General features: G+C 35.9%; 2 protein-coding genes across 2 annotated transcripts; one reads left to right on the top strand and one right to left on the bottom strand.

The window, feature by feature from the left end:
• Window positions 1–4,392: 4,392 nt before the first annotated feature.
• Window positions 4,393–10,594, top strand: LOC129895543 (protease Do-like 9). Its single transcript, XM_055971268.1, has 9 exons — window positions 4,393–5,072; window positions 6,082–6,281; window positions 6,442–6,622; window positions 6,716–6,907; window positions 9,253–9,485; window positions 9,588–9,689; window positions 9,769–9,819; window positions 9,941–10,045; window positions 10,138–10,594. The coding sequence occupies exons 1-9, from the start codon at window positions 4,499–4,501 to the stop codon at window positions 10,234–10,236; spliced, it is 1,737 nt and encodes a 578-aa protein (XP_055827243.1). The 5' UTR covers window positions 4,393–4,498; the 3' UTR covers window positions 10,237–10,594.
• Window positions 10,595–12,483: 1,889 nt separating this feature from the next.
• On the bottom strand, window positions 12,484–16,512 carry LOC129895583 (serine/threonine-protein kinase STY13-like). Its single transcript, XM_055971307.1, has 6 exons — window positions 16,069–16,512; window positions 15,663–15,784; window positions 13,869–14,065; window positions 13,610–13,784; window positions 13,375–13,509; window positions 12,484–13,278 (listed from the first exon to the last, which is right to left on the bottom strand). The coding sequence occupies exons 1-6, from the start codon at window positions 16,331–16,333 to the stop codon at window positions 13,075–13,077; spliced, it is 1,098 nt and encodes a 365-aa protein (XP_055827282.1). The 5' UTR covers window positions 16,334–16,512; the 3' UTR covers window positions 12,484–13,074.
• Between the last annotated feature and the right edge of the window lie 168 nt (window positions 16,513–16,680).

Below are 16,680 nucleotides of genomic sequence, written 5' to 3'. Positions count from 1 at the left end.
GCAGGTGGGGTCCACCCCCATACTTTAACTGCTACCACGTGGCACTTCCATATGCTGCCACGTGGCACTCTCTCTTGCTGCCATGTGTCACCTTCTTTTTCTCCTCGTGAGTTCATAATTTCATCTTACTTTACGAACCTATATAATCCTTGCTACGTATGCTTGGTATGAACTCGAGTAGCTTAAGAATGTAAGATTTTCAAGTTGGTAGCTTACGTAAGTAGGTCGAGTCCTACGACTCATTACTTGGCCTCCAACTTCTTTTGGATTCTTATACCCCTATTTCCAATATTCTCTATTATGGGGCATCACATTCTTCTTTCGTTAGAGTTTTTTGATAGCGTTATAGATTATCCGGCTCACATGGTAACTTCTAAGAAGCTTAAGAACCTTTCAAGAAACTTAAGAGCCTTTCAAGAACTTAAGAAGCTTAAGAACCTTCCCAGGTATAAAAGTACGGGGTATAACAATCAATTAGACTCAACCCATACCACAAGCGATAAATTGCATGAAAGACAGAAGAAATGGATTGACTTCCTAAAATATTTCATAGCTTCCTAAAGATTAAATGTGGACGTCAACACACTAATCCGTAGGAGTCTATTCCACACTTGCTCTTGTACTAATAGACAGGTAACCTAGGATCTTCTACCAAATTGTCATGACCCAAGCCATCGAGCCGTGCGGGCACCTACTCTAACACCTAGATAGGATAACCCATAAACAATACATGCAGAAGTTTGACCAAAAAGCCATTAATAGGCAAAAAGAGTAGTGAAAACACCGTAAATGAATTTTTTTTAAATCCAAGTTTGGTTACAAGAAAAACACTTTAACACCCCCAAGAATACTAGTCTAAACAGGTACAAGAGCTTTTAAAGATACAGAGTATAAATAAAATAAAGACACAGCTCCAACCATAAGGAAGGTAGAGTAGAAGATGTTGGAGAATCATCTTCGTCTTCACCTAAGCAACATCACTGACCCTGCAATAAGACTATGCCTAGTGACATAGAAAAAGTAGTATCAGTACAAATAACACATACTAGTAGGCATTATCGGTCACCCGATACCCACCACAAAGAAAATCAACGACAAGAAAACATGCTCTTTAGAAATACACTGCCAAATCTTTATGCGCAACTCTTACTATTCTCGATAACCTCATTAAATTCATTCAAGACAAACTCTCATCCCTTCTAGTTGGTCTGCTGCCAACTCTAATACAAATCAAGGCCTAACCTTTCTATCACATAGAGGAGTTTCCAAACTACGGGTCACTACAACTCTGTCTAATAAGTCTATTACCTTTAGCTTTCAAACCAACACCTGGCCCTAGAATAATTAACATATCACTTGGAAGAGGTAAACATTTAAGTGAACTAAGATTTTTCTCTTAACCGTACTGACCCACTGTGATCGGACCTATCCCGCTCTAGCGGCCTCGCCACAGCGGGGTTCCTTCCGCCAGAGTGGCCTGGCCGGAGACAGTAACTCTAACTTCTCCCCCAATTCCCTTTTATTTCACATATATCAACAGAACACCATCAATATTTGACTTTAAGTCACTAATCTTATTAAACCGCACATCAACTGCTCTCCGCTTGTTTACTACGGCCTTATACCTATGATACGGATACATCTAACAACTATAACATAATCTGAACATGTATATATATATATATATATATATAGATGCACATTACCAATTTACCATTTTAAAAGCAATATAGAGTTTCACCGTGTAAATCTCAATTACAATTGTTAACATGGTATCACTTGGACCTTCAATCCTTTCAGATCAATTATTACTAGAATGGGCATGCTCAATTATCATTAAGCCAGTTTCTCAATCATCACACATATAGTCAAGATCAATTTACTGATGATAGTCACACAATAGTTTTCTCATGGAACCTATAACCAAACTATTAGTGTGTCGGCATGACACCCGATTCAATATTTAGTTGTGTCGGAATGGGACACCCGATCCAATATGCATGTCAGAATACGACACTCGATCCAATATATATGTCGAAACGTGATACCCGATCCAATATATGTATTGGAATACGACACCCAATCCAATATCACAATCACAATGCATAATCATAGTACACAATAAATAGTTTGCATACTTGCACAATCAAGTAATCAGGCTCATTACATGTAACTGTTCACAAATAGTCATTTCATTAGTTTTATTTTATTTTATTGCATGAACGCGCATTACTCAACCATTTCACATGGAACTATCACTACGAACACACACACACAAATATATATATATATATATATATATATATATATATATATATATATATATATATATATATATATCCTATATTTATATGGATCAATATCCCCATACTTGACCTCTCCCTTGATTATCACAAGTCTCAGAATCTCAATCTAACCCATCAATTTTTTTACATATTAACTTTACAAGGACCATCAACAATATCATCAAGAAGTATTAAGATTAATAATTAAGAACTAGACTATCATCACTAGTCACATCATAATCATAATCCACATAGTGTATTCCTACCATAAACAGCAATAACAACACATTCAGCCATCCAGACTCTGTGCCTGAAGACCTAAACATGAAATCTCCCATCAATCAACTATAAATTGTGCAATGAAAATAGATTTATAACTACTCAATTGAGAAACCTAGTCGACTTGGGCGCCAAGCAACTGTTGCAAAAGTCTGATCGCGAACCTTGACTCCTTTAATGAATTTTTAACTTGTTCTTGATCTAAAATAATGGTATAATATAATTCAATCACGAATGACCTAAATATTTTCAGATTATATGCAAATCTCAAAAGCTAGGCCAAACTTATGATTTTTCCACCCAAACTAGTATTTTTCTGCCATTAATTTACCTAAACTACCAATTTCATGGTAACCTTAGAGAATTGCGATAAATAAATTGAGATTAACCATTCTTAAGATTAGCCCAAGATGTTACACCCTAAAATTCTCATGAAACCATATTTTCTCCACCTTAGAATTAATTCAAACCACTTCCTAAGGCCACAATTATGTTTTCTAAGGACTAAAGAATCAAACGAGTGTTAGATTGATGAAAGGACTTACCTTGAAAGAGAAAACCGATGGAAAATTGAAGAAATCACTCCTCCCTTGACCTAACCTGACCTTGGATGAGTTTTGGGAGTAAAATAACATTTTAGGTATGAAAATAACATTTAATTGCACGTAGCCCGCTCTGGAGGCTCAGTCCGGATAGTGTTCAGTAAAAGGGTCATAATTTTTTACTCCGAATCCGAATGGCGTAAACTTGGTGAATTTGAAAAGAAGACTCAAAGATATTTAATTTGATAAGTCATGGGCCACCTAATTCATTATAGGATGAGAGATATGGTCGTTTGAAGTTTACCTTAGTTTAAACTCAATTCCGTAACTCAATCGGAAAGACATTTTCAGCTCAACTTTGAGATAGGATCATAGCACGACCTTAATTCACAACTAATGCACTCACATACCAAGGTATTGATCCTAACTTTATGATGAATAAGATTCGTATACCTTTACCACAGATATTTTTAGGTAACGACGGGCTTGGTCATTACACTATTGTTTCTATTTTTTATGTATTCTGTAAAGTTGTATTATTGTTTTGTTGTGTCAAATTATTGGAGAAGTCATATAATTATTTTATGAGTATTTTATTATTGGTTAAATCAAAAATAGAATCGTTAATGACCAAAAATCGGTAAATTGAAAACCAATAAAAAATATCTTATTAGTTTGATTATTGATTTAGCATATTGAAAAATCAAAAATCGATAAATCGAACAGATAATACATAAAATCGAAGCGAAAAGACAGATGCACACACCTATACACATGGGTAAGTATCCCTCAAAGTTAATTAGTCAAATAAAAAAGAAAAACTTACATAGAAATACTATATTAAGAAATTATTTACCATTAATAACAATAACATTTTTATTTTTGTTGAACACTTATAATATAATTTTAATAAATATTATAAAAAATAATTTATAAAACACCTATAATACAAATTTTATTGATGAATAATACATTTATCACACACCTTAATATACTTCTGTGTCAATTTTTTACTAAACAAATGTAATATATTTTTAAAATACTTATAATATATTTATATTACATATATAATTCACTTTTAATATGTAGTGCAAATTTATTATAGTATTAATATAAATAATAATAAATAAAAAATATCGCTAAAATCAATAATTATTTATTAAAAAGTTAGTCTCGAATTGGGCTGACATCTCAAATGGGCTGAAATCTATTTTGGGCTGCCAATGAAAGGACAAAATTTGGGCGGGCAAAGTATAATTTTGGGCTATAAGTTTTAGCGAGAATGGCTTCCTTTGAAACTGTTGTGTCAAATTTCGAACTGCTCTGCTTTCTTGCTTTTCATTTGCTTGCCATTTCGTAGAAGAAGAAACAAACGGTTCTTTTTCCGTTTCAATGGGAGACCTAAAGAGGAAAAGAGGCCGAAAACCTAAAAGTGCAGTGGAGGACTCCGGCGACGGCGCTGGTATCTCTTCCAAAGAAGCCCTCGATGACGGCGTAGTTTCTGCAAGTCCTGTCGAAACTGCCACCAACGGTGACCCACAAACTCACCGGCGCGGCCGTGGACGCCCTAGGAAAGGTGGCAAACATGAAGAAGAAGTAGACAGGGACATTGCGGCGTCGCCAGAGAGACGAGGCCATCGGTTCGCTGACCATAACGGTGATATCACCACTGTATTGAGTAGCGACTTGAGGCATGGGGCGGAGTTGGCTGCGGCAGCGAAGGCAGCTCCGTCGATGGATGCAGTGGTGAAGGTATTCTGCGTGCATACAGAGCCAAATTTCTCGCTTCCCTGGCAGAGGAAGAGACAATATAGCTCAAGTAGTAGTGGGTTCATCATTGGTGGAAGGAGGCTGCTCACGAATGCCCACTCAGTGGAGCACCATACTCAGGTTAAGGTCAAGAAACGTGGTTCTGATACCAAATACCTAGCTACCGTACTTTCCATTGGAACTGAATGCGATATTGGTATGTTCCATAATTTTTAGTTATTTATTTGCCTGAATTTTCAATTTGTTTAGCTATTTGTTGCATAAGCTCCACTTTCTAAAAATCTTGATTACCATTGTTTTTCTTAGACGGACTTTAGGTTTGTCAGTTAATGTTGAGTTCCGACATCGGTTACTTAGGGATAGGAAGGTCTCTTTACATGATTTTGGGCAATCTCAGCCCGTGAAGCACTTTTGATGTGAAGCACTTTTGGTATTGAGTTAGGCCTAAGGTCCATTTCTTATCATGGTATCAAAGTGAGACCCATTCCGATTATTGGTTTACCTGTTGCTGGCCCCCGCATTATTTTATCCACACTCTGTTTGTAAGCCCCTGGGCATGTAGGGGTGTTTGAGTTCCCACATTGACTATTAAGGGATGGGAAGGTCTCTTTGTATGATCTTGGATAATACTTGTCTCATGAGCCAACTTTTGAGGTTTAGTACCCAAGGTCCATTTCTTATCAATTCAAGGTTACTAACCTAGTGTTCATTTAGGGAAATGTTTTACCTTGGGAAGTAACTTATGTTTGTTTGGGTATAATAGTGTTTCTATGACATTTTCAGTAGGGAAGGTTGATAACATTGGCCAAACAAGTTATATGGAATACAAGTTGAGATATTTGTAGCCTTTGTATTCATTGGAATATTTTAAGGCTCCAAATACCTAAAGATGATTTCATAAAGGAAAATGTTTTTCATGAAGGTGCTTTTCTTCATACCAAATGCATCCCCTCTAATTGCATCATTGTTTTAAAAAAATTGGGTAGGGGAAGGGAAAATGGTGGTGGTGTTTTTTTTTTTTTCGGGGGGGGGGGGGGGGGGGGGGGGATTACAAGGTGTGGAATCTCCAACAAAATGAGAGTTCAGGTAGCCAACCAACTGAGCTACTAATATTCTCCTAATTGCATCATTTTACTGTTAGAATTTGGTAAATTCAGCACCGAAGAGTTCTAAACGTAGCTATTTCTGTTGTTACTATGAAACAGCAATGTTAACTGTGAATGATGATGAGTTCTGGGAAGGAGTGTCACCTCTTGAGTTTGGGGATCTGCCTGCGCTGCAAGATGCTGTAACTGTTGTTGGATACCCTATAGGAGGAGATACAATCTCTGTGACTAGCGGTGTTGTCTCGCGCATTGAGATACTATCTTATGTTCATGTGTCAACCGAGCTCCTCGGATTGCAGGTTATGTTTGGATGTTTCTTCCTTTCTGCGAATACTTTCTTTAATATATCATACAGGTCTTTTATTTCCTTTATTTGGTTGCTATGGTTTTTAATTTCCCCAGAAAAATCATGTGACTGCATTTCAATGGATTTTTTAACAATAAAAAAAAATCCTGCAGATAGATGCTGCCATCAATTCTGGAAATTCTGGTGGACCTGCATTCAATGATAAGGGGAAGTGTGTAGGTATTGCATTTCAATCCCTTAAACATGAAGATGCCGAGAACATTGGTTATGTCATACCAACACCAGTAATTATGCATTTCATTCGAGATTATGAGAAGAATGGAGCATACACAGGTACTTGAAAATTCGAATAGCATTTTCAACTTGATTAAATTGATGGTCTCAAAGTGCGAACTTATTTTTATTTGGACATCTCCTACATTCTAGGATTTCCTATCATTGGGATTGAATGGCAAAAAATGGAAAATCCTGACCTCCGCTTGTCAGTGGGTATGGCACATAATCAGAAGGGTGTTCGTATCCGAAGAGTTGAGCCTACGGCCCCAGAATCCAATGTTCTAAAGCCTTCAGATGTTATCCTTAGCTTTGACGGGGTTGATATAGCAAATGATGGAACAGGTGAACACTGATTTCATCCCAAATTATCAATGTGCTTCCACTGATATGTTAGCTTGTATTTTAGTCAGAAAGTCATCTTTACTGATGTATGGTTTAAGGTTTAGAGAGGATTGTGATGAAGTAGGATTGAGAAAATGCATAGTGATTGGCGGAGATAACACAACTACATATGCTCCCCCCCCCCCCACACAAAAAAGAAGAAGAAGAAGAGGAAAACGCTAATGTAAAAGAGATGATCAATGAAGGATAATAACATTAAATAAAATGGAGGGACTATGAAACAGCCTTCCAAAAGATTGTCACCTTTTTATATTTAAAAAGTATTTAATACTCCCTCTGTCTCAATTTATATGACACACTTTCTTTTTTAGTTAGTCCCAAAAAGAATGACACATTTCCTTATTTGGCAAATATTTAATGACATTATCAACATTTATCCATGTTGGGTCCCACGTATTCATCAAAAAATCTACAAAGGTGTACGTTTCTATTTTTAAATTTATTCATTTTAAGGGTAGTTTTGGAACATTGCAAAGTCTTTTCATATTTCTTAAACTCTGTGCCTAGTCAAACGACATCACATAAATTGGGACGGAGGAAGTAAACATTTCCATTTTGCCCTTAACGACACTCTTTGCCGCTTTGAGATGACATGTTTATGACTACAAGATTTTGGTTTGTAGTACATGTTTAGCTTTGAGTCAAACCTAAGTCTTTTTGTCTTGAACTCTTGTCAGTTAAATAAAGCCATGTAAAATAAAAAGGAGTATGAAAGACCATATGCAATGTGTAACCTAGTTTTGAAGGCTCCTCCTGCTCGTCAATTGTGTTTGTCTGGTCTTATAGACTACTAAATTGGTGATTTTAAGATTATGCTTTATATCCCAAAGAAAACAATGCTAGATAAGTGTAGATCGGTTCAAGTAGCATATTCACGTAGGGGTCTGACTAGTGTGAGTGCTAGACTAAGTACCCAATTATGATTGCAAATCCTCAAGTTGGTATCAAGGTTTTCATACTTGGCTTACGTGCTTAGAGTGGAGGGTATTGTTGTGCTCAAGAGCAAGAAAGCATATTGAAGTCATGAAAGTGTCAAGATTTCACTGTCCCTTTTGTTTGCTTTTCTTGAGTGTACCATCTTTTAAATGCTTATCTGAAAAGGAAATCTGAAATTCTGTTTAATTCCATATAACGTGTCCACACAACATACAAAAATTGCTGAGAAATTGTGCAAATCAATGTGATTTAGGTACCTGGCAATTAGAAAAGGTTTGAAGAAAGAAACAGGTTATTCCTTTTCAAACAAAAGGAAAGAAAAGGATTAACATAAAAGAGGAGGGAAGGTTCGAATTCTTTTACTGGACATGTGTTAACCATTGATGCTCTAGAATATGTTTCAAGCTTTGTCCTTTACTCTTAGTTGGTGTGCTCAACTTTTCTTTTCTTCCATATGATCCGTTTCTTTTTAAGTTAGATATTATTGTCCAGTAGTTAATACATATCCAACTTTCCTGCGAAGATGTTCATTTTGATAGCTGTTTAATTTATAGTGGAATGTAGTAATGTACACATTGCTCAATAGGGTATTAAATCTAGTTTCTCAAGCAATTCATTTATGCATGCAGAAGACTGCAGTTCATGCATGTCTATTAATCTTGATTGAATTGTTATTATCGTAAGCATTTCATTGTTCGCAATTGATAGTTGTAATATCTTTCATACTTCTTCAAATTCTCTCTTCTTTGCTGTTGATGAATTTATTTAGCCATTTGAGGGAAAAAAAAAGTCGTTGGGGGATGGGAGAAGGGGAAAATGAAAATACAAAACTGTTCTTTGTGTTGCTTGCTTTCGTGATTAGCTATTGTATATTTTCTACTGAACACTTAGATAAATGTGTTAGGTATTGCAAGATCCTCCAATTCAGAGTCGTCCTCACACTAGGGTTCAGAAGCACCCCCTCGATTTGCTGAGAATAATGGATTTGGGAAATCTGCATAGATATGCTTATAAAGAATCATTTAAGCGCCTAAGAGGGATGGTTGGGTAGGAATAATGGATGTGTTAATCTGGTATATGTAGTTTGACTTTTCCGGAATGCCATTTAGGTTCCTATTATGGACTGGTTGTTTTGTATGTTTTTCTTGTGGAAGGAAAAATGAATCCTATATTTGGCCCAGCCGCGAACTCAATCCCTCGTACACCTGAGAGACTCAAAAATAAATTCGACTTACAGCTATAAATGACTTCCTGAGATGCAAACAAGGGGGCTCTCAATCAGTAAATTTCTGAACTTATTGTTCTTTTTAAAATTATAAATTCCTGATTTTTGGTTTTCTTATTTTCAGTACCGTTCAGGCATGGAGAGCGCATTGGTTTCAGCTATCTTGTTTCTCAAAAATATACTGGAGATGATGCTCAAGTGAAAGTTCTCCGTAAATCTAAGACTCTAGAATTTAAAATAAAGCTTAATGCACATAAACGATTGATTCCAGCTCATATCAAGGGAAAACCTCCTTCTTACTACATTGTTGGTGGTTTTGTTTTCTCTGCTGTTTCTGTTCCATATTTACGTTCAGAGGTTTGTAATCAACTGCATTACTTAATATTTTATTTATTACTTCTTATCCATGACTCGGAGGGCTTACATATCTCGGTACAATCTTTGTTCCTTTAAATTTAGTATGGAAAAGACTATGAATTCGATGCTCCAGTTAAGTTGTTGGACAAACTTCTACATGCAATGGCACAATCAATTGATGAACAACTGGTTGTGGTTTCTCAGGTCAGGCCAGCTCTCTGTTAGCTTATTAGCCTTTATATCTATTATTCCTTTCTGATCTGCCTTGTGCGCTTCGTATTAGGTGCTTGTGGCTGACATCAATATTGGTTATGAAGAACTGGTAAACACTCAGGTGAGAAGAAAATATTGTGGAATAGAGCTGATCACTGTAGTATTTACAAATTAGCAAGCTGCCATTGTTATCTTATTCACGTCCATCTGAATGTTTTGACATTGGATCCCATGTAATCTAGGTTATTGCTTTCAATGGCAAGCCTGTGAAAAATCTAAAGAGCTTGGCTAACATGGTGGAGGCCTGTAAAGAAGAATACTTGAAGTTTGATCTTGATTATAATCAGGTTCTCTCTCTCTCTCCTAACTGATCTTTTGTCTTCTCTTTTCTTTTCTTATCCTTCTGGAACTGTTAAGGTGATTCTTTTGTTTTCTTTAGATTGTTGTACTGCAGACTAAAAATGCAAAAGCGGCAACATCAGATATTCTTGCAATGCATTGTATACCTTCAGCGATGTCTGATGACCTGAAGACATGAGAGCTATTTTGTGATGGTTTTGGATGCATAGGAAATCTCCACATTCACCTTTTCCCCTCTTTGAGCTACTTTGTCTTTTCATTATCATTGGTCAATTTACATTGGTGCCAAGTGTGGTGGTGTCTTTGATGGCCAATCGAAAGAGAGTTTGTGTTCTCTTCCTTGCAATAGGGAAACTGAAAAAGATGCTATGTTAGTTTGTACCAGATTTTCTTTCATTCCAGATAAGCGCTTTGAGTGCTTTAAAAGCTGTAGAATATAGTTCAGATATCATGTCAGGAGATGTATACAAACAAGGAAATATGCAGACAGTCTGCTGCTCTTTCCCACTGAGAAAACATAGCTTCCTTTAGCATTATGATTGGTGTCTCTATGTGATGAGTTTGGAGAAGACTATTTGAGTTTGTTTTCTTTTTGCGGATGAACCATCTTAGCCGAGGAAAACTCAAGATAACTAACACTGAATTCAGGCGACTCTTCTGCTTATCCTCACCTTACCACTGTAGAATCCAATGCTTGTAAGAGAAATCAGTTGGAAAATTACCAAACAGTGTAAGTTTTATCTATTTCGTTCCATAGTTGATTGCTTGGAGCTGTATCAATTTGTTTTGTATTAGTTTATCAAAAGTAAACTATTGCTATGTTTGGTAACCAGTCCAAATTGTTGTTATAATTGGTAACCAAGATTCAAAGTATTACTATTTCTAAGATTCCTCCCCAACGTAAAAATACAACATGAAAAACGTTAGAAATGTGATTTGTGTGGTACATTACATATGATAACTCATTTCTGTAAGATTTAATGCAGCTATATTTTTCTTCTGAATGTTGTTGTTGGTTCAGATTGTATTGCAGTACTCTGACCAACTTAAGTTGGCCAAATTTTCATACAAACCTTTAGCATTTAACCTCCGTATTGTTCTCAAACCTTGTTTCTGCTTCAATGACATCAAAGTTGAGAACTAAAATTCCACTCGAGACTGAAAAATTGGTTATAACTGATCCCAATCATCCTCCTATATAGTCCTGGGCATAAATACCGAAAAATCAAATCAGACTGAACTAAACCTGTTTCGGTTCTATATTTTTTAAAACTTAGATTTTATATTTTATTTTTATTTTTTAACTGAACTTTTATTACATAATTTTATTTTTTAAAAAAGAATACTTTACAGTGTTGTTGACTGCTGCTATAGAGTGCACCAATGTTTTATGGGGTAAATATTCCTTCGAGGAGAATTCGACAACACTTGTAGAAAGTTTCTAATATTTTGTCACCAATAATTTCATAACAGTAAAACAGATTCTCTTTTAACTTCCTCTTATACCATTACAAGTAGTTCTAATTGTACTGTTGAGTAATCATTTTGCAGGGAATGGACATTTTGCTTGATGGAGAAAAAAACTCAATAGACAGAGTCAAAACATATGAAAAATTTATCTCTAACTTCAATAGGTGAAAATTAGCCAACAAGATGATCCGATCTCTGAGGCCAATGTAACAACTATACTTATATTTTTTTCTTTCTATTTCTCTTATCTTTAATTTGTCAGCAACTTCAATAGGTTAGCCAACAATGTAACAATCAACTATACTTGTATTTTTCTTTCTCACTTTGATTCTAATACTCTACCCATCTCCTAAGCTAAACATGCAGAATATACAAAATAAAGGAGAATTCTGTCGACACACTCTCTTTCCCCTTGACCCTCCTCTCAAGCAATTCATCAAGAATCATGAGAAAATAATAATAATAATTACAAAACTGCTAAAATCAGTTATAGAAAACACAAATTTGACTATATGAGTATATCTCGTAATATATCTAAAAATATTCAGACTTATTAAATTTGACTTATGAGGAATAATAAGAAAAAGAAAATAAAATAAAATTGTCTGAGAACTCAATAGTTAAATATTCATTTTAAAATATATTTTTTCTAAAAGCTTACAACTTCCATGTCATTTAATAGGTAACATAAATTATATTTCTGGGAATAATGACCATGGAAACTATTTTGGCAAAGTTGAGTGACCATCCAAGCTTTTAACTTAAAATAAAAATTATGCTTCAACCTGAAAGTGAAGATTTAATCTCCTAATTTTTTAAAAGGAAGATGTGGAAGTTGTATCATAAATACATGAGTTGTACAGAGTGCATCCTCCAGTATAATCCCATTTACAATGCCAACTAACAATCCCCTCAATATAATCACTTGAGGCGGTTGTTACAGCACAGTAAGACATTGAAGGAAATAAACAATCATCCTCTATAAATCAAGAGTTTCTCCAATCTGCAAAAGTATATCGTGCTACAAAGTAAAGCTAACTCCTGCTTTTCAATTACTAGACCTTAGAGGAAGATGGAACTTTTGAACAACGGATTCAACTGAATCTAGTACTTTGCACGTAAAAAGAACCACTAAAATTCAACAAATATTAAATTCCAAACCCAAATTAAAAGTACAATGTGTTTAGTGCTAAAACATCAAACATTGAAATCTTCAAGTCTAAATCTTGGATCCACCACTGCTACACTTGCAACCATGCGTAGGTTGGAGCTTGCTCAGACCAAGACCAGCCGGTCAATTGTGTTTAAAAGACAATTGATTTCAAAGATGAAAAGGTACAGAGCTGTACATGCATGACCTGATGAATGAATGCATGTATATATCTGAGCTACTTTAACCTAACCAACTTTAAGTTCCAATTCCCAAAAACTGAGATCTTAAATCTTCTGATAAAACTATGCTCCTTGTTTTTTCATTTTTTTCTCCTCAATAAATCTAGAGCCTCAGATCTAATCCGCGAGCCATTTCTAGATGGAGATTCTCTTCTCAAGGACCTCGTTTTTTTCTGAAGAATAAGCATCCCTTCCGTTGATCAAGGATCATCCCACCGCCCTTTGATGTGTCAATTGTTTCCAACAAGGTTACCACTTCGTCCATTTCTGGCCGTTTGTCAGGGCTAGCATCCCAACACCGCCTCATTACATTTGCCAAAGAACTGGGGCAACAACGAGGTATCTCTGGCCTCAAATTCTGCAAATTCATAGCAGAGTTGTGACTTTCAAGTATTTTTTGCTCTTCAACGAACAAAGATGTGTATTCACTTTATTTTAGAATATATATTTCTACCTGTCGGACAACAGCTGTTGTCACTTCTGAGAAGCTCAGATCTGGATATGGCATGTCACAGCAATATATCTCCCAGAGGCATATGCCAAAGCTATATACATCACACTTCCGATTATAGGGGTTGCCATTAAGAACCTGTAGACCACGATAGAGATAAGTAAGTAGGACAGTTAATGAGAGGAGACAACATATATTTAAGTATGATGCATGTGAGTTTCATAAGTCAAGCACATACCTCAGGTGCCATGTAACCTAGGGTTCCAGTCTCACCAGTCATATCATTAGGATTTGAAGCTTCAACACGAGCAACACCAAAATCAGCTATTTTTAGAGTACGATTCCTGTCAAGAAGCATGTTCTCTGTTTTGACATCCCTATGGACGATCTTCTCAGAGTGAAGATAACTTAACCTAAGAATGGATTTTAACATGTTAAGTGTCAAACACATGCTGTTAATAAATATGAAAAAAAGAGTAAGCATTATGAAATTTCACCCCCGTGCTAGATCCAGCGCCAGTTGGACCACAACTTTGAAGACCAACTTCCTCCTATGGTTCTTGATGAGAAATGATTTGAGAGTACCCCCAGGAAGGTATTCAACCACCACACAACAAAGATTCCGTGGAATGCCAATGAAACCATTCTCAGTCTGTATGCTAAGATCCGGTGTGCCCATTGCAGCTCCTATAAACTGCAAAAGTATTATAGCCATTAGAAATGTCTAATCATCCCAGATTTTTTATATTCTTGCAAGCCGACACTTAGAGCTCCAGATAAAGATTTTCAAAGCATCAAATTAAAGATCCCATGTCACTTCTACACATCTATGTCGACTAAACAGCTGAGTAGAGCATGATACAAAATTATTTAGAATAAAAAAAAAGATCGCACTGACAGCATATTTGGACAAAATGAAGGTTTTTCAGGGACATCCGGTCTTTCTCAAAATATGGAAACAGAACTACAGAAACAAAACTGCTGATAAAATGGAACTTATGCAAATTCTTATGAGAAAAATCGTAATATTCATGGGTCACCACTAGCAGCATGTCAATGTGACCGGAAATACTCCAAGCCTTCAGCTTGAACTTATCCTTTGATTTGCTATGGAAATTAATTTATACTTCAACTCCATAATGTTGTGACCAAGTCAAGAATCAATAGACATCCTTCATATTTCAATTAGATATGTAGCAATGAAATCAAAGAGTAATTTGGATTACTACTGAACCCAAAGCTTTTTTAATTTGTTATATTTTATTTTCTCTGGAGTCTTGTGCGATAAAAAGGTACCGCCGAAACTCAAACGTAAGTTCTATAGAGTGGTGGTTAGATAAACATTATTGTATGGGACTAAGTGTTGGCCATACAAAAAATATCATGTCCAGAAGATACATGTTGCGGAGATGAGGATATTGAGGTGGATGTATGGTCATACTAGGAGCGATAAGATTAGAAATGAGGATATCCGGAATAAGGTGGGAGTGGCTTCTGTGTTGGATAAGATGAGGAAAGCGAGACTGAGATGATTTGGACATGTGAAGAGGAGATGCATAGGCGCACCAGTGAGGAGGTGCGAAAGATAGGTTGTGGAGGGGACGAGGAGAGGCAGAGGTAGGCCGAAAAAGTATTGTAGAGAAGTGATAAGACAATATATGACGCAGCTTCATTACCAAGAACATGACCCTAGTTAGTAGGATGTGGAGGACACATATTAGGGTAGAAAGTTACTAGTTAGTGTAGTATTGTTTTGCTTAGGGTGGTTGGTGTTTGCAATGGTAATAGTGGTATTAGTGTAGTTGTTGTTGTTTATTTTTATCATCATTTATTATTATTCTTAATAATCTATCCTAGTATGTTGTTTATGGTATTTCGATTATCACATGATTTTATTATTGTTTTGGCTACTTTTGCACTGTTCCTTGTTATTGGGTATATTCTCTTCATTGTCTCCTTCTTTATACCAGGATTTGTTGTACTTGAGTCGAAAGTCTTTCGGAAACAACCTCTCTACCTGAGTTTTGTGTACATTCTCTGCATACATCACCTCCTCTCCACTGGGTAGGTTGTTGTTTGGTAATAGGCAGAACTTAAAAAGCAATTTCAGCATATATAATGCCATCATTTACAGAAATTTGCATCCATTTTCTATTCTATTTTGTAGCGGCAGGATGACAAAAGGTGATTTTCAATGTAGTATATATTACCACCAAGAAGAAGAAGAAGAAGAAGAAGAAGAATGGCAAAGAGAGTAAAGTTACGTTGTATTGGTGAAATAAGTATCTTACTTTTGTGACATTAAGATGATCAAGTCTGTGCCATACGGAAACTTCTTGTGAAAAAGCTGTTCTGACTGAAGAAACCTCAGCCTGAGATCTCTGGCCTTCTTCTCCCCAATCAAGAAGCTTCACTGAGGTTAAGGCAAGAGAAAAGCTGTTGAGTAGCTAAACAAGAAATTATGATGCTTCTTCTTAGTTCTGCACTTCAAAGTATAACATGAAAATGGATTGTGGATACTAAGGCATGACTTGACAAATTGCCAGTTTGAAAGTTTTGTCTCGAATTGGCTCACATTGACAGCATAGCAAAATACTTTGGGGGGAAAGATCCAGATTTAGGTTTCCAATTTTGACAATGATTCAAAATTATCCAGTAGTATTTTAAAATGAATCCCAAGCAAGCAAAGAAAATTACCAGCTACATCTTGGCCATCATAGATACCACGATGAACGGTACCAAAGGTGCCACGAGCAATGACAGTTTTGATGATTAGCTTAGATGGGTCAATTTCCCAAGCATGTTTAATGGGGATCTCTCTATCCTTGTCTGCTTCTCCTTTGTTGGTCTTTTGCTTCTCCATAGTCCATGCTCGGCTCAGATGCCTCTGTAACTGCTCGTCTAAACTCTTCAGATCTATACGATCTGCTCTCACAAAACCCACTTCCCCACTTCCCTCCATCACTCGATTCAGACACACAATTTCTTATCCTTCCCTTACTTCACCTTTCATATGGAGTTTCCTGGGATAGAGAAATATGGCACTAGTTGGAAGTTGGGGCAACGGCCATGTCTGTGGAGAGAGTACACAACTCTCACTGTTACAAGCACCAAAACTAGTCTTCTTTTCTTTTTACAACTCTTTTTTCTTCCATATATAATATAATGTTAACCAAAAATGGTCAAATATACTCCTTCTGTATTATTAGAAATAATTTAAATATATCATTTATTATATTTTTTATTTAAATATTTTTTTTTATTATATTTTGGTATAAATTTATCTTTAATTTTAATAGAAAAATACTT

Source organism: Solanum dulcamara, chromosome 7 (assembly GCF_947179165.1).
Source record: "Solanum dulcamara chromosome 7, daSolDulc1.2, whole genome shotgun sequence".
Classification (NCBI taxonomy): Eukaryota; Viridiplantae; Streptophyta; class Magnoliopsida; order Solanales; family Solanaceae; genus Solanum; species Solanum dulcamara.
The sequence above is the reverse complement of the archived record's forward strand: the minus strand, read 5'-3'. Positions and strand labels throughout refer to the sequence as shown.